The sequence below is a fragment of the Triturus cristatus genome, chromosome 4_1 (assembly GCF_964204655.1).
Source record: "Triturus cristatus chromosome 4_1, aTriCri1.1, whole genome shotgun sequence".
Taxonomy (NCBI): domain Eukaryota; kingdom Metazoa; phylum Chordata; class Amphibia; order Caudata; family Salamandridae; genus Triturus; species Triturus cristatus.
In genome coordinates, this window is record NC_140585.1 from 1,040,215,298 (window position 1) to 1,040,240,945 (window position 25,648).

At 50.8% G+C, this 25,648-nt stretch overlaps 1 protein-coding gene across 6 annotated transcripts in view; it reads right to left on the reverse strand.

Moving 5' to 3' along the window:
• PTPN12 (protein tyrosine phosphatase non-receptor type 12) overlaps positions 1–25,648 on the reverse strand; it is a 425,418-nt gene that overhangs the window by 170,156 nt on the left and 229,614 nt on the right. For all 6 annotated transcript variants that reach the window (XM_085654008.1, XM_085654006.1, XM_085654012.1 and 3 more), the window contains 2 exons: positions 19,843–19,985; positions 2,503–2,569 (listed from right to left, as the gene is read on the reverse strand). In XM_085654008.1, the coding sequence (XP_085510134.1) occupies positions 2,503–2,569; positions 19,843–19,985 (210 nt within the window). The remainder of the gene's footprint in view (positions 1–2,502; positions 2,570–19,842; positions 19,986–25,648) is intronic.

A 25,648-nucleotide genomic window follows, 5' to 3' on the forward strand; every position in this document is an offset into this window, starting at 1 on the left:
CGGTCGAGGAGTGCGCCATGGTGCGTCGAGCTCTTCGATCCCGGATGGTCTTTTTAGATCGAAAAGACTTGCAGGCGGGGCAGTCTCTAGCCTCGTGTTCTGGGGAGAGGCAAAGGTTACACACCTGATGGAGGTCGGTGTGGGGAAATTTAGACCCACATTTTGAGCACTTTTTGAACGGAGTCCTTTCCATCGGCCGGGACCGGAGTCGAGGAGGGCCCGAAGGCCGGTGCTGATGTACGGGATGGAGAAAAGTGCCGCTTCGAGAGATGAAGATTGGATGAAGAAAACTCGAAGAACGAGGATTTTCCGTCGAGGCTGGAACCGTAGAAGTTCGAAGCCGGAGCACGAAGTATCACATCCGAGCCCGATGGCGGAAAAAAACAATCTGAGGATGGAGCCGAAGCCCATGCGCAGTACGGACCGAAGGAGGAGTCACCGAACTCGTGACTTTCAAAGACTGTCCAAAGAACAAAAACAAACTGCAAACATCCGGGCCCAACACCAGATGGCGATCTATGCTAAGTGAACAATCTGCAGCTCATATGCCTCGAACTTATTGTTTCCACTCATGAATTTGTGGAAAGCAGCAGTGACTGACCAGCGAATTACATACACAAGATAGGGAACTTGGCAGACACCTGAAATATTTTCCAGTATTAACAGGACTGCCATAGTGTTCGACAAACCCTTTCACAACTCTCCAGTCTTTACATTATTTAGTAGTACATGCCAAGTAATAAGAAAGGAAATAGAGCTGCTGGCAAAATGACTTCGTAACAAAGCAAAAGTTGAAAATCTATAACTGGGTGTGAGCTTTTTTTCACCTCATCAAATCAAAGTAGAGGGTGCATTTGCTAAGTATGGCTATTGCATCAATTTAACTGGTGGAATGCACGTAGTCTGAATAAACTTGAGTCTATCAAAATGAACTTTGAACCTTAATCTCAGCATGCAAATTTTCATTCAGTACATTAAAGGTGCATAAGACTATACATACACTGGCACAGGCTAGACTGTTACGTTAAATTCGGGCAGAATAGGTCTGACTCATCAGGCCTAGCAAGTAAGGAGGGCACATCTTACTTTGATGTTAAATGGTTTGTGGGGAAAGGCTAAAGGGGATAATGGAAAAAAACAGCATTACAATTTGAATTCACTTTTAAAAAGGCTTATGAGGACAGTGGGACTAAATCACTCAAAAGATATGCAAGACAACACTTATTTGGCCTTGCTTGGATTCAAGCGCTGACATTGCCACAACTGCTGAGCACCTGAAGGGAGACTTTCAGAATCAAAGGCTAAGAATTGCTGGAAAATGGATTTAGGAATAAAGGTTCAATCGCGTAATAATTTAAATGTACTGACAAGTATCTAAGATGTGGTAATCCCATCTTGTCTCTTTGCTTCACACACTTTTGAATAACCCATTCACCAGGACCTTAAACAATGCCTGCATCAGGGAAATCTGAGCCATAAAGAGAGTTATGAATACTCTACTTGAATAATAATCAAATTAAGAGTTTTACTTGGGCTGCCAGGTGAAAAAAGGCTAAATAAGTTGACAAAGGCTAAATAAGTTAACAGTCCCCTCTTTTGTTTGTCCAACTTGCCCTGAGCAGTATCCCACAGCATATCGAGGTGTTCCTTCCTATCTCTCCAAGATGAGTCATGCCACTGCACGCTTTCCAGCACCAATAGGTTACTTCTGGAAGTTCTCATACAAGTTTGCATACTCCAGTAGAGACTGGACTCCTCTCACTTATCCAAAGGTGCGGGTGGGGAAGTGAACACCATTCTCACCTCAAGCTGCCATGAATACAGTGGATAACCCTTAGCCATGGAGGGTTGTTTGGTAAGGCATCTGGTACACTTGGCCTTTATGTATCCACACCATAGCATGGCATGGCTTCAACAGCACAACAAGAGCTCTATTGCTCCCTAAAGCGCAAGTCTTTGTGCAGTGCAAACTGCCAAAGTAGCAGCCTCAGCTTCACTTGAGCTCTGCCCACCCTTCAGCTATCACCATTTAAGTATTCAGAGGAGAATGAGCAAGCTAATATATTTAGTTCTTACATATTTTATTAATCTTCAAACATTTACTAATGACAAAAAAACAATGAGGATCAAGACAGCCATTTGTTTCAACCACGTCTGGTCTCAGTAGATAAAATGTTTGAGAATTAAACTGCATTAGGCTTCAAGCAACTTAGTTCACTGACTTTCAAATCACAGCCTACGAAATACTACTATTATTGCAAACTGAATTATTTGAGTATCTAAGGATTTAGTGCACAAGAGATCAAAAACATCGTCAGTCTAAACCGACTACGTACTTTTTATTTTGATACGCTTGTGCAAATAAACAGTTCATCAAAAGTACACATCAAACAAAGCTACTTACTGCACAAGGAACAGTCCTATATATGGTAACTTTTAAAGTTTCATTTTGCTTGACATAAAATTCATCTATAATACACTGCTGTCAGAAAAGTTTCTTACCCCAGCTTTCAGCAAGTTCCAGGTGTAATCTATTGCACAGATGGCTCCTGTCCTTCCACATCCTGCACTACGAATATCAAAGAGAGTTATTTCAAATGGCTGTAGTGTTCATAATTTGTTTAGACCTTTCTGATGAGCTTGGAACCCCAGGTCCAGCTACACAAAATTAGCTTAGGGATACATATCAAAATACGTTCTTACCAGGCATGGAACATAAACATTTCTCCCTTGCTGACACAAGTGAAACGTAATATCCGTAAATATGAACTGCTCCCCTTGTAATTTATTGATATTGCCCTTTTTAAAATGATTGCACTTTCCAAATTCTTGTATGCGCTACAAAACGTCCCTTATAACATCCCACAATCTTTTTTTAAATTTTTTTTTAAACAAAGCGAAAGCCACCCTACGAAACTTTCTGTAGCTTGGTAAACTAACAAGGATAGCCTGGGCTAAATGTATGCTGGTCATATATGACTGAGGATTAGGTGCGGCGGATGTCCCAATTTAATAGGGCCACCCACCTTACATTAATTACCGACTGGATGTATGGGGATAGGGACGATCCGACATACACACTGGAACTACAGTACTTTCCGGACACCAATCCAGGACTACTACCTCTACCGAGCCAAGATTCCTAAGCATATCCCTGAAGTCATCACAATAGTACTAATGGCTTGGCGGAAAGGATAATGTTACTTACCCAGTAAACATCTGTTCTTGGCATGTAGAGCTGTAGATTGCCATGCATTGCTACTCTAGAGTTTGGTCCAGATGTTTTCAAGTTCTTTTTCTTCGAAGAAGTCTTTATAGTCACGAGGCAAGGTGACTCCTCCTTTCGGGGCTAGTGCACATGGGCATCAACTCCATTATTCGATTGGTTTCCCACAGAGGGTTAGAATGGAGTTAGTAAAGGTAGAATAGAGATGTCCATGCGTATGTATGTAAAATGAGAAACTGCAACAACTACAGGAGACCGGGGAGGCGGGTGAGAGCATGTGAATCTACAGCTCTACATGCCAAGGACAGATGCTTACTGGGTAAGTAACATCCGTTCGAAGCATGTGAGCTGCAGATCACATGCTTTGCATAGACTATACAGCAGTTAACTCCCAAAGCAGTGGCTAACCTGTAGTTGTCTGAAACAGTGTTTTAAGTACTGCTTGGCCTACATTAGCTTGTTGCCTCACCAACACATCTACACAATAGTGCTTGGTGAATGTGTGCGGTGTAGACCATGTTGCTGCCTTACAGATGCCAGCTAGGGGAATATTACCTAAGAAGGCCATAGTAGCCCATATTTTGCGAGTGGAATGCGCTCTAGGGGGTATTAACAAAGCTCTTTTTGCATTCTGATAACATGTCTGGATACATTTTACAATCCATCGTGCAATGCCTGATTTAGATATGAGATTGCCTTATGTGGTAGAGAAAAAGTGTTAGACCTGTCAGCCCTTTGGGTGGTCCCTCCTCATCATTATTTATTTTGTCCCACTTTTGCCTCAAACCCGGTTATAATTTTTCCTTTTTGGGAACCACCAGACTTTTTAGTGTTGATGCAGGGTCAGGGAGCCATTTTCCCTACCCCTGGAACTTCTGTCTGAGGGCCTGAGACACAAAATGGTGGCCATCCATTGTCACCTGTGACATCACCAGAACCCACTGGAGGTTTCCAGAACATTCTAGAACCCTGTGACAGAGGGAGGCAGTTTAGAATGTTGGGAGGCCATCTCAGTGTGGCAGTTGGCAACTGACTGGAGAAGAGAGAGGACAGAGTTAGAAGGAGGTCGGAGTAAGGCAGCAGGGGTGGAAACCAGTGCTTGGAGTGGGGTCCAGAAACCCACCCTTGATGCTAGTCCCTACTGACCAAGCCCAGCCTAGAGCCCTGTGTGGGACCAAGTCCAGAAAAACCATCTTAAAGGACTGAATCTTTGGAACAGGCCTTAAAGAAGAAGAACAGCAAGCTCCTGACCTGTTCAGCAGTGTCCTCCTGGAGTCCGGACGTCGAGAAGCCTGGAGACCTGGGGCCGGAGGTAGAGAAGCGGCGCTGACAGAAAGCAGACGTCGTACCCGGAGCCGCCAGAGGTCGAGTGAGGGCGCCGACGGAGGTCGTAGAGAGTCACCGGAGGTCGAGTAAGGAGTAACCCGAGGTCGAGTGAGGGCGCCGACGGAGGTCGTGGAGAGGCGCCGGAGGTCGAGTCGGGAGTCACCTGAGGTCGAGGTGAGGCGTCGACGGGGGAGTGAAGTCCGCCCACCGGAGTCGCCGGAAACTGAGGTGAAGCGCGCCGGAGGTCGGGAGTGGAGATCGCACTCCGGAGACACCAGGAAGTGGGGAGTCCGAGTCCCTGCGACGCCGGAAGGCGACATCGAGACGAGGCCGTCCGGCGACATCGAGACGAGGCCGCCCAGCGACATCGAGCCGAGGCCGCCCAGCGACATCGAGCAGAGGCCGCCCAGCGACATCGAGCAGAGACCGCCCAGCGACATCGAGCAGAGACCGCCCAGCGACATCGATCCGGAGCCGCCTCACGGCGTCGACACGGTGCCGAGCGGAGCCGATCATCGTGAAAAGGGCAGTAAGTGGTAGAGGGGGTGTTTAAGGCCCCGTGGAGCCCTAAAAGACCATTCTAGGGGCTAGAGGGGTGTTCGAACCAGCCTGGGAGTGCCAGGGGTGAACTAAGACTGGTGCAGTGACATCTGTGAGGGGCTGTGTAGTTTGGAGGGCCAGATCTTTAGGTTACCCTTGTTCTGCCTCAGCTTAGGCCCCAGCCTTGACCAATCTAGGTGGGGCACCCCCATGCCATCCAAGTGTCCTGAAGTTGGGTATGGGCAAAGTAAGACCAAGTGACCTCATGAAAATGTTTTGAACTGTAACGGTCATTGATTGGTTTACCTTATTTATTGGAGGTGCTTTATTTATTGTCATCCACTAATTTAATCCTGCAGTAATTTGTCTGACTGTATTTATTTGCCATCTGTATTTATTGCACATCTATTTATTCTATGCTTAATGAGGTCCTGAACCTATTTATTGAAATCCCAATGTAGTATTATTTATTTGACCTGCTCTTTTAAGGAAAATCTTATTGTCTTGTATTTATGTAATGAAACCTGCAACTAAGAGAAAATAAGATAAAGACATATATATTTTCAACTTGACTTGCATTATTTTTACGGTGTAGTGTCGTTTTTGGAACGGATGAACGCATGGTTATTGTGTGGGTATGACGTACGCTTAACACGGTGCCTGACCCCTGACCGCTCGAGCCAAGCTACCACTGTGCTGGGAACCTGGTGACTGCTAACCCGGTTGCCCGGTTTCCAACAAAAAGCAACAAAGAGTTGCTTTGTTTTGCGAAATTGTTTTGTTCTTTCAATGTAATCTAGTAGAGGTCTTCTAACATCAAGGGTGTGTAGAGCTCGTTCTGCTACAAAATCAGGTTGAGGAAAGTACACGGGTAACTCAACCGATTGATATGAAAGGCAGAAACTACTTTAGAGAGGAATTTAGGATTGGTGCAAAGTAGCACTTTGTCTCTATGAAGCTGAAAGAAAGGCTCTAGTATAGTTAATGCCTGGAGTTCACCAATTCTTCTCAGTGAAGTTATTGCAATGAGGAAAGCAACCTTCCATGAGAGGAATTGTAATTGGCACCTATGCATTGGATCGAATGGTGGACCCCATTAGCCTTTTAAGTACTATGTTTAGGTTCCACATTGGTGCAGGTGGGACTCTTGGTGTTATCACTCTTTTTAACCCTTCTAGAAAGGCTTTAATCACTGGTACTTGGAAGATATATGTGTCGTCTGTTTTGTAAGTATGCAGCTACTGCTGCTAGATGTAAGCGAATGGATGTGTAGGCTAGTCCAGATTGATGTAAATGTAACAGATAACAGATGATGTTCTGTACAGAATCATCAAGAGGATTGATATTGTTACAATCACTTCCATTTTGCTGCATTACATGCCCCAGTAGTAGGCTTTCTAGCCTCTTTTAGGATATTCATACAGTCTGGTGGAAAGTGTAAATAACCAAACTCTATGACTTCAGGAGTCAGATCACCAGGTTGAGTTCTTTGCGATATGGATGCCCAATTTCTCCATGGCTCTGAGTGAGGAGAATGGAGGTGAGATGCAGCTTTTGGTGTGGAACTATTGACAGTTCCAACAGGGTTGTGAACCAAGGTTGACGTGCCCATGTTGGAGCTATGAGAATTAGTGTGAGGGATGCTTGCCTGAGCTTCCGAACTACCAATGGAATGAGTGGGAGAAGGGGAAAAGCGTAGGCAAATATCCCGGAGCAGTTCCTCCATAGGGCACTGCCTTTGGAGAGCGGGTGTGGGAACCTGGAGGAGAAGCTTGGGCATTTTGCATTTTCTGCTGTGACAAACAGGTCTGAGGAAATCCCCATTCCTGAAAGTAGGGGAGGAGAACCTGAGGATGAAGTTCCCACTCGTGGATTTGCTGCTTCTGTCTGCTGAGAAGGTCTGCAATCTGATTGTTTACTCCTGGAAGGTGTTCTGCCAGGAGATAAATCTTGTGGTGTATAGCCCATTTCCAAATGGCTTGTGCTAGGCATGACAGTTTGAGTGTGTGGCCCCCTTATGTTTTTGTATATAGTACATAGCTGCCATGTTGTCCATGCGGACTAGGACAGCTTTGCCTACGAGGTGAGTTTAAAAGGCTTTGAGCGCTAGAAACACTGCTAGTAGCTCTAGGTGAATATACGGAGACTTTTGTGGTTTAGACTCCCCAATCCTTGGATTGTGTAAGTGAGCACCGCAACCGGTCGATGAAGGGCCGCTTTTGGATAAATGTTGTGGGTTCCACCACTGTAGAGCGATGGGTGCAGCCATCTACCAACACTAGGTCGGTTAATCGACAGTGCGACTGGTTCCACTGACTTGCTAAGAATTCTTGAAGGAGACGCATGTGAAGCCTTGCATGGGGTACAATTAAGATGCAAGATGCCATCATTCCCAGCAGTTGTATGAAGACTGGCTGGTAATGAGTGGTTGGCCTAAAACTGAGCGAGAATAGACTGAATACTGGGAATTCTGGCTGCATTGTGAGATGCTAGAGCTTTTTGAGTGTCTATGGTGGCTCCCAAATAAGTCTGTGCGTTTGAAGGCTGCAAATGGGACTTCAGCGCATTCACTGTAAACCCTAGTTGGTGTAGTAAGTGAATTGTGGCTTGAATGTGTTGGAGACACTAATGGTACGGGCTGGCTTTGATGAGCCAGTGCTCCAGATAGGGGGAAGACATGGGTATGCTGTCTTCTCAGATGAGCTGCGACTACTGCAAGGCATTTGTTAAATACTCTGGGAGCAGTGGTGACTTCAAACGGTAGTACTTTATTGGCCGGCTATCACAAATCTGAGATATTTGCGATGAGCGTGATGAATTGGAATGTGGAAATATGCATCCTTTAGGTCTAGAGTAGACAAAGTTGTCCTGTTGTAGAAGTGGTAGTACTTGTTGAAGTGTCACCATGTGGAAATGTGACAGTATGTAGTGTTTCAGTTCTAGGGAGTAGCCCGCGGCCACTAACACGGCTACTTATACGAAAGACTTATCCCGGTACCTGATGTTATGGCACACTGACATGTGGGTGGGGGGAGGGTGCATTTGCTTAGGGGAGTGTTGGGGGACAGTGCATTGGTAGCTGAAAGTGGTCTACGCTGTACTATGCAATGGTTTCTACCTGCGGGAGACGACTACTGATATGATGGAGATTGCGGATTGCAATTGTAGTTGAGGAATGCAATAAAAATTGTTTTTGCAAAAAAAAAAAATGTAGTGTTTCAGTTCTCGGAGGTCCAGAATACGTCTCAATGAGCCGTCCTTTTTGGGAATTAGAAAATACAGGGAGTAAACGCCTGACCCTTGATATTGTAATAGTACTGGCTCTATGGCTCCTTTTAGCAAGAGAGACTGGGCTTCCTGTTTGAGGAGGTGCAAACGTTCTGGTGACCGTTTGTGAGAACGAGGTGTAATGTTTGGAGGATTAGTGATAAGCTCCAGGCAATAACCATGTTGGATAATTCCCGACACCCATTTGTCTTTTAAAGAATGCCAAATGGGGAGAAATTGTAGAAGTGGTCCCCAGACAGGTGTGAAATGGGCGGGGGGGGGGGGGGGGGGGAGGGAGTGGGTAAGTCACTGTTTGTCAGAGGAAGAGGAGTTACGGGGTGTGAAACAGTTTCCTCTACCCTTGCAGTAGTTTCCTCTATATCCTCCTTTAAAGAAACTTCTTGTGGAGGAAGGTTGATTGTTGCCTTTATAGGATGAAACATTGGTGTCTGAGGATGTTGTCTTAAGACAGCCCACGATGAAAGGAGCCCCAGTCTGTAGAGCTCCCATAGACTTGGCTACCTCAGTGTCTTTTTTAATTTTCTCTAAAGCCTGATCAACTTCAGGCCTGAAAAGAGGCTGTTTATCAAACTGAGTGTTTAAGATGAATTGCTGGACTTCAGATTTGAAACCGCAAATTCTTAACCAGGCAGGTCTCCTGAGTAACACACTAGTGGTAATCTTTCGAGCTGCAGTGTCAGCAACATCTAAAGCACATCTAATAGAGGAATTAAAGATTAGGTTTCCTTCTTATACTTAATCCTGCGTTTTAGCTTTGTGCTCATCTGGGAGATATTGGAGCAATTGCTCCATTCCGTCCCAGTGCGCTCCATCATACCTGGCTAAGAGGGCCTGGGTATTGCCAATGCGTCAATAATTTGCCGCCTGTGCAGCTAATAATTTTGACTCCTTGTCCAGAGGGAGGGGGGCATCCCCAGAGGTTTGTGAATTAGCCCATTTACAGGCATTAGGGACAACAAGTGAGTCTAGAGGTAACTACCCTTAATGAAGTCTGGATCAGAGGGAGCAGGTTTATACTTTTTAGCTACTCTGGGAGTCAGAATGAGAGCACGAACCGGGTCTCTGAAGATGTCATCGGAATGTCTCCTCATGCCTTTGAGCATAGGGAGAGTCTGACTAGATCTGTGTGTACTACTCAAGGTTTCAAACAAGAAATCTTCTCCTAGTGATTCTTTGTGTAGTTGTACACCGTGATATTGAGCAGCTCTAGCAAGCAACTCTAAACAACCTACATTGTCGTCAGGAGGGGAAGGCTTTGCAGGGTAAAGGTCTGGGTCATTATCTGTAGGTGGATCAATAGTGTAGTCTTTCCAGGGATCTACAGGTAACTGAATATTTCCATCACCATCAGTCTGTAAGGATGGAGAATTGTGTAGTGTGATAAGTAAATGTTCCAATACTGGAGAAGGTGGTGAAGGTGTGGGGGAGCGTGGTGGAAGGAGGAGGAGGAGGAGAAGGGTTAGTACCGAAATTCTTCTTTAAAGGAATGTTATATTGTATGTCCTCTGACTCAGGTTAGCGTTTTGTGAGGCAGTTTGGTTAGAAGATGTCCTGTTTCAGGGTTAATGTAAAGTTCATTTTTTTTAGGATCCAATTTGGATGGTGGTAAGTCGAGAATCGGATTCTGCAGCTTCGAAGGAGCAGGTTTCGGCAACAACTACTTCAGTGCCGGGATGGAATGACCTTTCGGCAAAGAAGATTTGGGCTCTGAAGCAGTTTTGAATTTCAGAGTCGAGGGTTTCGGCTCCGAAGCAGTCTTTGACTTTGAGCTGGAAGGTTTCGGCTCGGTGACAGATTTTGGCCGAGCCGGATGGCTTGACAATGGGTTTCGATACCAAGCCAGGAGGCGGGTTGACAGAAACAGTCTTGGTGTAGACCTTGACCCAGAGGCAGAGGTGGAGGCAGAGGTGGACCCGAAGCCTTTTGATTAGTTTGAGTTGGATTTCGGGGCAATAGTGTTCGGTACTCACAGGAGCTTGACTCTGTGATAAGTCCTCTTCCATCTCAGAGTCCGATTAAGGAATCAATAAGGACTGTTCTTCCTGTACCTCTTGGGCCCCTTGTGCATCAAATTCTTCTGGCTCAGATCCTTCACCGAAGATGTCCAGCGTGTATTCGATGTTCTAGCTCTGCATTTCAAGATGTCGAGCCCAACAATCGCAGAGAGTTTTCTTGGAACGAAAGGCTCTGCATGCGTCACAGACTTGTTCGTGGTGCGAGTTGGTGAGTGGATATTTTGCATAGCACCAAGGGCAGAATTTGAATGGAGTCCGTTCCATCGACGGAGAGGTGGACTGACGCGGTTAGGCCAAAGGCCTTCCACGAGTCTTTCGATCAAAATTGTACTTTTCTTCAACCGACACGATGCGCGGAGAAGTGAGATACACATACAAAACAATCCCGACGCGGGTATAGTGGATTGGGCACAGAGTGGAACCCGAAGAATGGTTCGAACTGGAGCGCAGCAATTCACGATCGAACCCAATTGCGGAAAAAAACAATGAAGTCGATGCCCATGCGCACGATCACCAAAAGGAGGAGTCACCTTGCCTTGTGACTAGAAAGCCTTCTTCCAAGAAAAACAACTTGCAAACATCCAGACCAAACACTAGATGGAAAGAGTATGCAAAGCATGTGATCTACAGCTCACATGCCTCAAACACACCGTTACATATGGCCTGCTATAAACATATCAAATAATAAACCCCACTGTGGCATGGAGATTGACCCCCGCTGGTTAATAGAGGCCCCAAAATTAGGTCATTGGATCTTATTGGCATTTCCACAATTAATGACATGAAAAAACAGCACTATGAAATCATTCAGCCACAGAGTCAGTCTCACCTAAATCCAGGATAGAGGCTGAAACATGGGTTTCACAGCCTTAATATCCTGGACTCGTCGTGCAGGAGGACAGGCCTGAAACTGCACTGTCTCAAGAACAGCTACAATGAAAGCGAGTGTCTGAGAGGGAGTCAGGTGTGACTTCAGCACATTGATAGAGTACTGCAGCGAGTGCAGGAGGTCCGCTGTAGTCTGGAGGTGGCGGCGATAGCTTGGGGAGAGCCCGCATTCAAGAGCCAGACATCAAGATAGAGGAACACTAGCACCCCTGATCTCCACAGATAAGTGGAGGCCACCGCCATCACCTTTGTGAACACCTATAGGGCGCTGGTAACGCCAAAAGTGAGCAAGGCAAACTGAAAGCGCTCATGGCCTACCGTGAATCGTAGGTAAGGCCTGTGGCCAGGCAGGATGGGAATGTGGACGCATGCGTCCTTTAAGTCCACATGGTACCATCCGGTCTCCCAGGTCCAGGGCAGACAGGATTTGAGCAAGCGTGAGCATTCTGAACTTCTCCGTTCTTCTTGGGCACTATGAACTAGCGGGAACAACCACCACAACCTACTTCTGGCATAGGCACACTCTTCTTGACTCCCGTGGCCAAGACAGCCATCACTTCCTGGAGGAGCAAGGAGAGATGGTCCTTCATCAGCCTGTCAAATGCATATGGCATGGGTGAAGGGGAGGTCACGAAGGGGAAAGAGTAGCCTATTCGGACAATCTAATGCACACAGCAGTCTGATGTTACTGACCTCCAGTGGGGCAGTTGATGCCAAATCCTTCCTCCCGCTGAGTGTCCATGATGGTAAGACGGCAAACTGCTGCGACTGCCAGGGGTGGTGGACCGGCCCGACCTCTGGCTGGCCGACACAGGATCTGAGGTAAAGTGTCCTGAGCCACACAGAGGCTGGGAAGCTTGTGTGCTGTGGTGGCTGGACAGGTAAAGGCATGGCTAGGAGTAGCCACAAAAGGTGGACTGGGGTAGGCAAAGGGCCATGGAAAGGGCCAAGGACCTGGTCGTAGCCCTGCTATCCTTAAAGCATTCCTGCACTGAGTTTGCCTGGTCTCCAAAGAGACAGGAGACAGTAAAGGCAACGCCCATAAGCAGCGCTTGAACAGCCCCGGAAAAGCCAGTTGTTCTCAGCCAGGTGTGGCACAGTAAGCCCATCGACAAAGAAACTGTTCTACCCAGAGAGTAATAGTTTCCAGACTACATCTGATCGTGAACTTGGCTCCATCTCCGACGTCTGTAATAGCCTGGGAAAGTAGGGCCTGGGCCTCCTCCTGGACGGTGGTCAGCACCTGTAAAACAGAATCCCACAGTGCATGGGAGTAAAGGCCCAAAAGGCACGCAATATTCACAGACCACAGTGCCAGGCTGGTGGAAGAAAAAAAAATTCTTATGATATAGAGTCTCTTGGATTTCCTATCTAGTGAGGCGATAGGGATATGTCAGGATTTTGAAGAGATGTAGAAGCTTAGACGACCAAGATCTTCAAGGTAAGGTGTTGAGTGAGAAAACTGGGGTCCCTGGGACGCGACGGTGGCAGTGGCCAAACATCCTGTTCACAGGAGCCCCTGTGCAGGGTTTGGGCCCAGTCCCAACGAGGACGTCCATGAGGGCTTCATTAAATGGGAGAAGCGCGTCTGAGGGGTGTCATTTCCAGCAAGATGTTAGTCTTGACAGCCACTGAGGCAGGGGTGGCTCCTCCAAGTGGGCGTTGGAGCATCGCCCTACTGCTTTCTCGCACTGCGAGAAGCAGAAACGTAAAATGGTATAAATACCATTTTACGTTTCTGCTTCCCGCACTGCGAGAAAGCAGAAGTTGCCTGGTTGGGGGTGGGCGGGTCGGGGAGAAGTGGCTAGCCCAATTTTATGGGCCCTGACTGTTTGGTCGGCCCCAGGGCCGACCAAACCAGTCATAGCACTCTCCGTTTTCTTCATGTAGGCTGCTGCGCAGCGTGCATGAAAAAAACTGCCTCCCCTAAGACGCCTGCAAGGACGGCGTCCTAGCCAATCACAATGCTGCCATTGCAGCGTTGCGATTTGCTTAGGGGAGGAGGCTACCTGTGGAAAAGTGGGACCGGCCAGGAGCAGCAGGAGCTCAGGCAGCGGGGGTGCGTGACCCGGGGAACAGGGAAGGTACGTTTTATTCATTGCAATTAAACCCCCCACAACTGATGCCTAGTTGTGCAAGGCGCAGATGGCCCGCCCCTCTGTCCCTAAAAGTCTGCTTTAGTTTTCCCACGGTGTGAGAGACTCCTGTGTAGACAATCTGCGGGGTAAATATTGTGAAAAATGAGGCTTTGTACCCGGTTAAGAACAGATATTCTGAGAACCGGCACCTCGTTAAATACCCATTATTCACAGATAGACATTTAGATTTTTCTCGTACATTTTCTTTCCGTCGTATTTTGGTTGTTAGGGCCTGTTTCTGTGTGGTTTTCTTCTACTTTCCATTTGTCTGAGTGTTCGACGTTTTACTCGGCCTGTTTACTGTGAAATGCTTTCTGCTGCCATGCATGGAGCTTGGGAAGACTCTGGGCGTAAAGAGCTTTTGGGGGCAGCGACATAAATCAAGCCCGCGCGCACAAAGCTCCTGGCGGAGAAGCGCTGCTAGTTGCGCGCCCTTCATTGGGAGCTATGGCTGGTGTCGGTGCGCGTGGCGCGCTCGTGACTGAAAACCGTTTACAATAGAGCCCGAGACAGGAGAAATGAGGGGGAATTCATATTGGCTGCGCCCCTCGCCCGGCGATGAGTGCTGCGCACATCCTTGAGCCCGCTTCCAGTCGCCTCATTGGATTTATTTTAATGCGCCTTTGTCAGATTTACGAGGCCTACAGTACGTGTGCAAACAAAGCTAAGTGTTTTACAACACCGGCTGTGCAACTACTGTTGAGCGCTTTTCCGGTTACACCACGGCCTGTGGGTTTCCACTCCCAGGCACAATCACCAGGTAGCGCTTGGAGGGGGACTTTCAACAGCCATGTACTTTGCCAAAGGCAAGTGTGACGTGGTTGCTACTTTGACAGGGGGCGCCTCAAGCACCGGCCTTCCTTGCTGTGAGCTGCGGACTCCATAGTTTTGCCTTCCGTGGACGGGGTGTCAAACGGTGTACTACAGACCGAAAATAACGATGTTCTCCATGTTTTTTTTTCTTTTTTTTTTTGCTAATGTACTGCAGCAACTTCAGTTTTATTTGTGGCCTCTGTTTTTCTGAAGTCACAACAAGTTGTCTCTGTGTTTTTACGTTGTTGCCCGATCAAATGTCTGTGCCTCTGTTTTGCTTTTTTCTAAAGTCATAGAAATATCTAGGTCTGTTCCATTCGGGCAGATGTGAAAATGAGATGTTTAGGTACATGTTTTCATGCACCAAAAAACAGGAAGAGTTTTACATATTTGTGATTTCCTCTGCTAACAGTATATATTTTTGTGTATTTATGCTGCCCACGCGTTTGCTTTTCTCAGATGGTGCAGAGAGATGTGTCTTTACAGGTATGCTGTGCTGTTACTTCACAGTGTGAATTTGATTCTGTGACTTGAATTCACGGTGCGTTGTTTATGATGTTCTGCTATGATTTTACTGCTGGTCGTTTCTGTACACGTTTGCGGAGCTTGCACACTGACATGGTATCTTTTTGTGCCGTGGGGTCACAGTGAGATATATATATATTTTTTTTTAAGTTCTATGTCTCAGTAGAATCATGTTTCTGTAGGTTCACTCATACCTATGGAGTTTTTACATAAGGCTGGCCACGAGCAACAGTAGAAGTGTAAGGTATTCCTTGGTGCTTCTGGCAAAGATTGTCCTCTATAGCTCATAACATTTGGCAATTGCTTAAATGATAAATAATTCAATCGTATTGCTTTATTAACCTTCCTGCTTTCTCAAATTTGCTTGAAAATGCACCATTTGTCCACTCTTTTTTCAAAATTTTACAGAGTCCAGTGGAACCCCAAAGGTAGGCAGAGGTAAACGTAGATAGCACCTTACTCTCTATTTGTGGTAGTGTGGGCTAAAAGTAAGGCTTTATCAGAGGGTAGTGTTAAGCATTTGTTGTACACACACAATCAGCAAATGATTTCACACACTCAAAGACTGAACTCAGAACAATTTGCTTTGTATAAAAATATTATTTAGTTATATTTATTTCTTAGAACCAAGCAAGCCTGGCTCAGGTTAAGTGATTTCAACTTTGCAGTAACAATACAGTTTGAATTGCAGTTGTATATATACTTTGGTTTGGTTACAGTAGAATTACTGGAATTGTAATACCTTAAAATACTGTACTTTGTAATGACTTTTCAATAGGATATTATGAAAATTACTTTGCAGATTACTTTTCTTACACAGTGTAGTATGCCTGGATACTGCACTGGGACATTTCCTGTAAACCGGTAAGTAAATGCATTTTGGTTATTTGTACACAGTTATATTGACTTTTATAGATTTTCCAACTCCACACTTGGAAACATTTTGATAGAACATAGTCAATGTTATCCTATCAGAGGAAATAGTGTTATCGGTTAACAGGCAAGTGCTTTGTTGTGGGAGTTGGTTTTCTGGGGTTAGAACAAGGGTGCCCCCAGGGTCAAGGATGCACTCTTGTTACACCCTCAGTGGCACTAGGGAGGCCGGGTGCAGAGTGCTGAGGCCCAGTGTTATCCAATGGGGGATAGGGGGCCTACAGTTGGTGGCGGTTTACGAGCAGGCCACAAGGTTGTGGGAGCAAAGCTCCTGGACTTTAGCTCACGGCAAATGGGGGTTCAAGTTAGCGCAAAAGGTACACCCTCAGCAGCACTAGGGTGGCCGGTGTAGGGTGCTGTTTTGTCATTGGGTGCCCTGTACTTTCAATGAGGATTCTCTGGTTTGCAAACACACTGCAGGCTCGGGGATGAAGGTCTTCTGGGTGCGACCACCACTTGGAGGGGTAAGTTGGGATGCTGGGGGTTGGCTAGACACTGTCGGTTGGACCACCCAAGGCCATGGGGCGTCGGGTGCAAGGGTGTCTTTTGGGGTTGGATCTTCTTACCAGCTTCTGGTCGCGGTTGGGGGGACCCTCTGGATTGAGGTGGCAGGCACCAGCTGGAGGCTTGAGGCAGGTCAGTGATCACTCGATCTCGGGTCAGGATCGCCGGGGAGACCTCCTCGTGGTGTTGGGCACTCTAACTCAGGCTGTGGGCGACGGGTGCAGAGTGGTGCAGACTCGTCAATTTCGCCAAAGCTGGAGTCTGTGGGTGAACAAATCCGATGTTTACAGGAGACAAAGTCTTTTCTTTGGAAGGAGGGGCAGTTCCTCGGGGTTCTTGAGGTTGCTGACTGCAGGATATACCTGAGTTTTGCTTCCGCAGGATCGATGTGGGGACAGGCCGGTAGGGCTGGGGTCAAGTCAGTGGGCCTCATCCTCTTCTTAGCTTCAGCACGGCTGTTTGGTCCTTCTTGTTCTTTTCTTATTGAAGTTGCTTGTCTGCGGAGGCAAGTTTCGGGGTGCCCCTAAATACTAGATTTAGGGGTGTTACAGGAAAGTAAAAGGTTGGGACCAATGGGTCCCGTCCTTGGGTGGGTACACCCCCTATTATGCCACCCTCCAGTAGGAGGGGCATATGCCTCACTCTGGTTGGCTGGGTTTCCCCTCCCCTCCCCCCCCCCCATCTGCAAGATGGCGGGGACAGAGTTGTGCTTCACCTCGCCTCCCCCACCTGAGGGGTGGGGTTTGCAGAGGTGGGCACACTCCCCTTCCTCACTAGGTTTTCCCTTCGGTTCTCCCGCCCAAAGTGGGGGTCAGAACTAGTGGTGACCAGTTGCTGGAAGCAGCAAAAGGCCTGGGGAAGCTTACAAAGGCATTAAGCCTTTGAAGCTTCCCCTTCCTGGACCCTGCCTATCCTGGGTGAGGTGGCTTGGCACCTCCTCCCAGGATGTGCTTTGTTTCAGACCCCCGAGAGCAGCAGGCTCTCGACCCAGGGGTCCAAAAATATGTCTGGTAGTGGCAGCTGGGGAGCAGCATTTCAGCCTGGACACTAGTATGTAATTTTTCAGGGGGCATATATAAGATACCCTCTGTGTGCATGTTTTATTAAATCCTACACTGGCATCAGTGTGGATTTAATGTGCTGAGAAGTTTGAAACCAAACTTCTCAGTTTTCAGTAAAGCCATTATGGTACTGTAGAGTTTGTAATGACAAACTCCCAGCACCATGTACTCTTAATGGCATTACTGCACTTACAATGTCTAGGACTTGGCTTAGGCACTGTAGGGGTACAGGGCTCTTGCACCTGTATCCTCACCACTGGTATAGTGCACCCAGCTAGAGGGGTGACTGATTCCTGCCAGGGCAGTGAGTTGTAGGCACGGCACACAGGGATGTGTGCCATGTCGACCCTTCACTTTGTTCTGCACCAAAACACGCAGCCTGCAAAGGCAGTGTGTGAGTGTAAAGGTAAAGGGCTCTAAGGGTTGCACAATAAGTGCTGCAGCCCTTAGAGGCCTTCCCTGGTCACAGTGTCCTGGGTACATGTGGTACCATTTACCAGGGACTGACCTGTGGCCAAAGAGTGCCAATTGGGTTTGGTCTTCAATGCAGTTTTAGGGAAAGAACATAGGCCCTGGGTACCTGATTGGCAGGAGCCCGGGGCACACAGTCAAAGTACATCAGCAGTTCAGCAAAAAGTGGGGGCAACCATGCAGAAAGCGGGCACGTTCTCACAGTTAAGGTCTAGGGACTGGTATTCTTCAGGGTCCAGATACCACTCCCAATCCTCCCCAGTTCTAGCCCAAATGGAATATGGCTCAGACATTGATCTGGAAGGCATGGCTCCAGGCGGCACTGGAGCCAGCATCGGATGACGCCTCTTCAGCACCATGTCAGAGACGAGAATGGCGATGGCGCTATAGGAGGACACCAGGAGTGTCGCCATTGGCCCTGGCGCCGGAGAGGTTGGAGGTGGTACAACCGGAGCAGGTCTGGATTCATCCAAGGGGCCCGACTGGAGCTGGGAATGGAATCGCTGGCGGAGAACCAGTGGGGGCTCCTTCCGAACCCATGGGGCACGCCAACTAGAATGGGCTGCCGAAATTGAGGCACATGGTCTCAGAGAACTCACAAACTTGGGCTAGGCATCGAATGATGATGTTCCCTCGTCGGATGACTTCAGCGGACGGGGCGAAGTTGAAGATCACTTCAACTTCTTACTTTTCTTTTTCTTATGGGACTTTCTCGAAGACTACTTTGCATGTGACGAGAATCTTGGGCTTTGTGACAGACCCTAGCTCCACAAATAATGCCATACACACAACCAAAGTAGCTAGACTCTGAACACTCTTAGGGAGGGGAGCGGGCAAAGAGACAAGGGGTTGGAGTTTTATTTGAGTTCTACGACAGATCATAGTGTTCAAACATAAACCAAATGTACAAAAACCCAAAAAAATAGGTTAAAAAGAAAATTACTAGCAGAAAGGTCCCTTTTATGGAAAAGACACTGGAGAGTTCAGTAAAAGTAACAAACTGAAAAAAGAATCTGACGATGGAACACGGAACAAAGGATGCAGAGTCTGGAGTCCAAGGTCGGGCCGCAGTTAGAAGTAATCTTGTCCTGGGAGGACTTTAGGGATTGTGTGCTTCAGCTGGAACTAATAGTGCAGCGTCTAGGATATATTTCAAAAACAAAAGAAATTGGTTTTGTTTGTGTGGGGGGGGGATTGGGGAAACACCCTGATCAGACAAATAGGATTTAAGGGCAATTGCGCTGCTTTTTTAAGCAGCAAGTCTAGGTAAATAACGAGGAGGTACCCTAAGAGGTACACACAATGATCAGAATCCCAATTAAAGGCTAGAGATGAGAAAGACCTGATATGGTCCACTGAAGGTCAGCGGGGGAATTGGGGGCTCACATACATGGAGTCTGCTAAGAAGAGAAGGTGAAAAACGCTCTAAAAGCTCCCACAATGCCCTTCCAAATGAACAAGATGGACATACATTTTTAAAAAAAGACCTCCTGGGCATAACAGCAGATCAATGTCACCAGGTTCCACTCTACGTATGTTGTTATAAATCACCAAGAGCTGCAGTGTTTATGCTAGACAGGGCTGAAGCTGATGAGCTCCTCAGTATCGAACAAGGGTACCAACAATAGCTTGTTAAATAGACTGACTAAACACTGGAAGCTTAACTAAGACTCTTGGGATTTAACAGCAGACCAAAATGCTCTTCATACCAAGACAAAAGCCAGGTCTGGTGGATCCGAGGACTAATGTATCCACTGCAGGGGCCGGTGTTCGACCTCATGGTCACAGGTTCAAATCCCGGTGGGTCCACTCAGCCTTTCATCCGTCTGAGGTCAATAAAGTGAGTACCATTGATTTGGGTAACATACATCTGTTATTCAGTGTCAAGATCCCTTCGGGTGAACATGAAAACACTGCTATCACAAATATATTCACAAACCTATTTGCATTAAACAGCATGTGTGCGTCAGTACTCACAAATGTTTAGGGTACAAAACAAAATGCATTTAGTTTACACATAGTAGAGAATCCCACAAAGTAATTTTCGAACAAAAAACACAATTCATAAACTTGTTTGAAAAAAAAAACTAAATTCGAAACGTTTTTATGTGTACCTGCAATGTATACAGATTGGAACATCTTCATGGGATTGGTAATCTCTCATTAAACCTATCATGTCCAATATTGAATCAAACGAGGACGGCACATCGTGGTCTGGCCAGTTAACATAGTGGAATTGGCGAATTTTACGAGAATCCTGATGGAGATGAATAGAAAAATATTGGTTTATCGAAGGAAGAAGAAAAACGAATAAACTTTAAGTACAATAACTACCTAGGGCACAAAGAAATTCTGCAGCTACGGGTTAATATTTTTGATACAACTATCAAAATTAATACAATGAAATCAAATAAATGTTCTACTTATTGTCTCTGGATGCACAATATGCCACGTTAACATTTACAATTTCTAATTTTCATTATGTTCAATTAACATAGTTTATTGTACTGTTCGCAGTGTGAGAGAGCGCGTGTGTGAGCGCGCGCGTGTGTGAGCGCGCGCGTGTGTGAGCGCGCGCGCGTGTGAGCGCGCGCGCGCGTGGCGGCGCCGTGTGAGCGCGCGCGCGTGTGTGAGCGCGCGCGCGTGTGTGAGCGCGCGCGCGCGTGTGTGAGCGCGCGCGCGCGTGTGTGTGAGCGCGCGCGCGCGTGTGTGTGAGCGCGCGCGCGCGTGTGTGTGAGCGCGCGCGCGCGCGTGTGTGTGAGCGCGCGCGCGCGCGTGTGTGTGAGCGCGCGCGCGCGTGTGTGTGAGCGCGCCGCGCGCGTGTGTGCCGCGCGCGCGTGTGTGTGAGCGCGCGCGCGCGTGTGTGTGAGCGCGCGCGCGCGTGTGTGTGAGCGCGCGCGCGGTGTGTGTGAGCGCGCGCCGCCGCGCGTGTGTGAGCGCGCGCGCGTGTGTGTGGCGCGCGCGCGCGTGTGTGAGCGCGCGCGCGCGCGTGTGTGAGCGCGCGCGCGCGTGTGTGAGCGCGCGCGCGCGTGTGTGTGAGCGCGCGCGCGTGTGTGTGAGCGCGCGCGCGGTGTGTGAGCGCGCGCGCGTGTGTGTGAGCGCGCGCGCGTGTGTGAGCGCGCGCGCGTGTGTGTGAGCGCGCGCGCGTGTGTGTGAGCGCGCGCGTGTGTGTGAGCGCGCGCGTGTGTGTGAGCGCGCGCGCGTGTGTGTGTGAGCGCGCGCGCGTGTGTGTGTGAGCGCGCGGCGTGTGTGTGTGAGCGCGCGCGCGTGTGTGTGTGAGCGCGCGCGCGTGTGTGGCGTGTGAGCGCGCGCGCGTGTGTGAGCGCGCGCGCGTGTTGAGCGCGCGCGTGTGAGCGCGCGCGCGTGTGAGCGCGCGCGTGTGAGCGCGCGCGTGTGAGCGCGCGCGTGTGAGCGCGCGCGTGTGAGCGCGCGTGTGAGCGCGCGCGTGTGAGCGCGCGCGTGTGAGCGCGCGCGTGTGTGAGCGCGCGCGTGTGAGCGCGCGCGTGTGTGAGCGCGCGCGCGTGTGAGCGCGCGCGCGTGTGAGCGCGCGCGCGTGTGTGAGCGCGCGCGCGTGTGAGCGCGCGCGCGTTGTGAGCGCGCGCGCGTGTGAGCGCGCGCGCGTGTGAGCGAGCGCGCGCGTGTGAGCGCGCGCGCGTGTGTGAGCGCGCGTGTGCGAGCGCGCGCGTGTGAGCGCGCGCGCGTGTGAGCGAGCGCGCGTGTGAGCGCGCGCGCGTGTGTGACGCGCGCGTGTGAGCGCGCGTTGCGCGCGCGTGTGAGCGCGCGCGCGTGTGTGAGCGCGCGCGCGTGTGTGAGCGCGCGCGCGTGTGTGAGCGCGCGCGCGTGTGTGAGCGCGCGCGTGTGTGAGCGCGCGCGTGTGTGAGCGCGCGCGCGTGTGTGAGCGCGCGCGTGTGTGAGCGCGCGTGTGTGTGAGCGCGCGCTGTGTGTGAGCGCGCGTGTGTGTGAGCGCGCGTGTGCGCGCGTGTGTGAGCGCGCGGTGTGTGAGCGCGCGTGTGTGTGCGCGCGTGTGTGAGCGCGCGTGTGTGAGCGCGCGTGTGTGAGCGCGCGTGTGTGAGCGCGCGTGTGTGAGCGCGCGTGTGTGAGCGCGCGCGTGTGTGAGCGCGCGCGTGTGTGAGCGCGCGCGTGTGTGAGCGCGCGCGTGTGTGAGCGCGCGGTGTGTGAGCGCGCGCGTGTGTGTGAGCGCGCGCGTGTGTGTGAGCGCGCGCGCGTGTGTGTGAGCGCGCGCTGTGTGTGTGCGCGCGCGTGTGTGTGAGCGCGCGCGCGTGTGTGAGCGCGCGCGCGCGTGTGTGTGAGCGCGCGCGCGTGTGTGTGAGCGCGCGCGCGTGTGTGTGAGCGCGCGCGCGTGTGTGTGAGCGCGCGTTGTGTGTGTGAGCGCGCGTGTGTGTGTGTGAGCGCGCGTGTGTGTGTGTGAGCGCGCGCGCGTGTGTGTGAGCGCGGCGTGTGTGTGAGCGCGCGCGTGTGTGTGAGCGCGCGCGTGTGTGTGCGCGCGCGTGTGTGTGAGCGCGCGCGTGTGTGAGCGCGGCGCGCGTGTGTGTGAGCGCGCGTGTGTGAGCGCGCGCGCGCGTGTGTGTGAGCGCGCGTGTGTGTGAGCGCGCGTGTGTGTGTGTGAGCGCGCGTGTGTGTGTGTGAGCGCGCGTGTGTGTGTGTGAGCGCGCGTGGTGTGTGTGAGTGTGTGAGCGCGCGTGTGTGTGTGTGAGCGCGCGTGTGTGTGTGTGTGAGCGCGCGTGTGTGTGTGTGAGCGCGCGTGTGTGAGCGCGCGCGCGTGTGAGCGCGTGTGAGAGCGCGCGTGTGTGAGCGCGCGCGCGTGTGAGCGCGTGTGAGAGCGCGCGTGTGTGAGCGCGCGCGCGTGTGAGCGCGCGCGCGTGTGAGCGCGTGTGTGAGCGCGCGCGCGTGTGAGCGCGTGTGAGAGCGCGCGTGTGTGAGCGCGCGCGCGTGTGAGCGCGTGTGAGCGCGCGTGTGTGTGAGCGCGCGTGTGTGAGCGCGCGCGTGTGAGCGCGCGCGTGTGTGAGCGCGCGCGTGTGTGAGCGCGCGCGTGTGTGAGCGCGCGCGTGTGTGAGCGCGCGCGTGTGTGAGCGCGCGCGTGTGTGAGCGCGCGCGTGTGTGAGCGCGCGCGTGTGTGAGCGCGCGCGTGTGTGAGCGCGCGCGTGTGTGAGCGCGCGCGTGTGTGAGCGCGCGCGTGTGTGAGCGCGCGCGTGTGTGAGCGCGCGCGTGTGTGAGCGCGCGCGTGTGTGAGCGCGCGCGTGTGTGAGCGCGCGCGTGTGTGAGCGCGCGCGTGTGTGAGCGCGCGCGCGTGTGTGAGCGCGCGCGCGTGTGTGAGCGCGCGCGTGTGTGAGCGCGCGTGTGTGAGCGCGCGTGTGTGAGCGCGCGTGTGTGAGCGCGCGCGTGTGTGAGCGCGCGTGTGTGTGAGCGCGCGCGTGTGTGAGCGCGCGTGTGTGAGCGCGCGTGTGTGAGCGCGCGTGTGTGAGCGCGCGTGTGTGAGCGCGCGTGTGTGAGCGCGCGTGTGTGAGCGCGCGTGTGTGAGCGCGCGCGTGTGTGAGCGCGCGTGTGTGAGCGCGCGTGTGTGTGAGCGCGCGTGTGTGTGAGCGCGCGTGTGTGTGAGCGCGCGTGTGTGTGAGCGCGCGTGTGTGTGAGCGCGCGTGTGTGTGAGCGCGCGTGTGTGTGAGCGCGCGTGTGTGTGAGCGCGCGTGTGTGTGAGCGCGCGTGTGTGTGAGCGCGCGTGTGTGTGAGCGCGCGTGTGAGCGCGCGCGTGTGTGAGCGCGCGCGTGTGTGAGCGCGCGCGTGTGTGAGCGCGCGTGTGTGAGCGCGCGCGTGTGTGAGCGCGCGTGTGTGAGCGCGCGTGTGTGTGAGCGCGCGCGTGTGTGAGCGCGCGCGTGTGTGAGCGCGCGCGTGTGTGAGCGCGCGTGTGTGTGAGCGCGCGTGTGTGTGAGCGCGCGTGTGTGTGAGCGCGCGTGTGTGTGAGCGCGCGTGTGTGTGAGCGCGTGTGTGTGAGCGCGCGTGTGTGTGAGCGCGTGTGTGTGAGCGCGCGTGTGTGTGAGCGCGCGTGTGTGTGAGCGCGCGTGTGTGTGAGCGCGCGTGTGTGTGAGCGCGCGTGTGTGTGAGCGCGCGCGTGTGTGAGCGCGCGTGTGTGTGAGCGCGCGCGTGTGAGCGCGCGCGCGTGTGTGAGCGCGCGCGTGTGAGCGCGCGCGTGTGTGTGAGCGCGCGCGTGTGTGAGCGCGCGCGTGTGTGAGCGCGCGCGTGTGTGAGCGCGCGCGTGTGTGAGCGCGCGCGTGTGTGAGCGCGCGCGTGTGTGAGCGCGCGCGTGTGTGAGCGCGCGTGTGTGAGCGCGCGTGTGCGAGCGAGCGTGTGAGTGAGTGTGTGAGCGAGAGCGAGCGAGCGTGCGTGCGTGTTTACTATGCCACCTAAGATTTTACCCGGCCATACACAAATCAGCCATGGTCCTGCTCCAATAAGAACTATACAGTCCGAACTGCCTGGGCCTCTCAGAACCAGAACACAAACAGCCCAGGACCGGTTTTGGCTTAAATGGGCCTCTTCTATCAGGTGCTTTGCTCCTCGATACAGAACAAGCATTGGCAAAGTCAATAGGTTTGACCTATTGGCGTTGTCAACGTTTTTTTTAAAGAAGTTGAACAGCAGCATGAGCTGCTGTGCAACATGACTCAAAATAAATAAAACAAAAAGCAGACCGTGTTGACCGCTTCATAGCTCTTTGATTTTAATTTACTTTAAGCCATGTTACACAACAGCCTGTGCAATATGCCTTAAATCAGTGGGGGGGTGTTAGTGGGTGGCAAGCTACCACCTCCTCTTGGGGAGAGAATGTGGCGTAAGAGCCAGAGTTACCCTCTAAAATTTACTGAAAAAGTAAAGAGTGCTGTTGTGGTTACATAACAAAACGTAAAAACCACTGAAATTCACCAGTGATCATACACTAAACTAAATATATTTTACACCCTCATCACTGGTTATGTTCTCACATATTCCTCATGACATGTTAAATGACATCTTGAAGTGACATCACCGACACCATCTCAAATCCTATCACTGATGCCATTAATTCCCAGCTGCATGCATGAACCTCGGACCACTTTATTTTGATGATGCAAACAAGTTACTTACCTTCGGTAATATCTGTTAGAGGCATAGGTTAGTTATAGATTCCTTACCTTACAATTACCCCCAGGAGTCAGACTGGATCCAGAGAATTTTTTCTTAGCAGTACTCCTGCGTGTAGGTGGGTGGCGTCTGTCGACTCCGCATCCGTCTACATGGTAAATGGTATGACACTGCGGTGCCTACTTAGACGCCACCCCTGTGCGCTCACGTCAGTTCCGACATGACTTTCTACACCAGAAGCGCAGAGCCATGAAAGACACTGACTACTGGTGCGCCACAGCTAGGGCCCTGTAAGGGAGTCCCTATGCCTAGAAATCAGTTCGCAGAGCGGGGTGGATGGGTGGGGCACCAAGCAATCTATAACTAACCTATGTCTCTTACAGATAAATTGTTACTGAAGGTAAGTAACTTTTTCATCTGAAAGAGACAGTTATAGATTCCTTACCTTAGAATAGATACCCCAGCAATACCAACCCCGGAGGAGGGTCTGCGAAACAAGTTCACACCAGAAAATGCTGGAGGACAGAACGGGCAAAATAGACATCCCTCCGGACTGGGCTGTCCAGGTATTAATGTCTGGTGAACGTGTGCAAAGATTCCCACGTTGTCGCCTGGCAGATGTCAAGAAGTGGGTCTTCACGTGACAATGTAGTAGTTGCTGCCGTAGAGCTAGAGGAATGAGCACGCAGCCCCACTGGAGGTTCCTTTTTTTGCTAAAGCGGAACAGATTTTAATATAAAGGACAACCCATCGTGAGATGGTACGCTTTTGGACAGCCCGACCTTT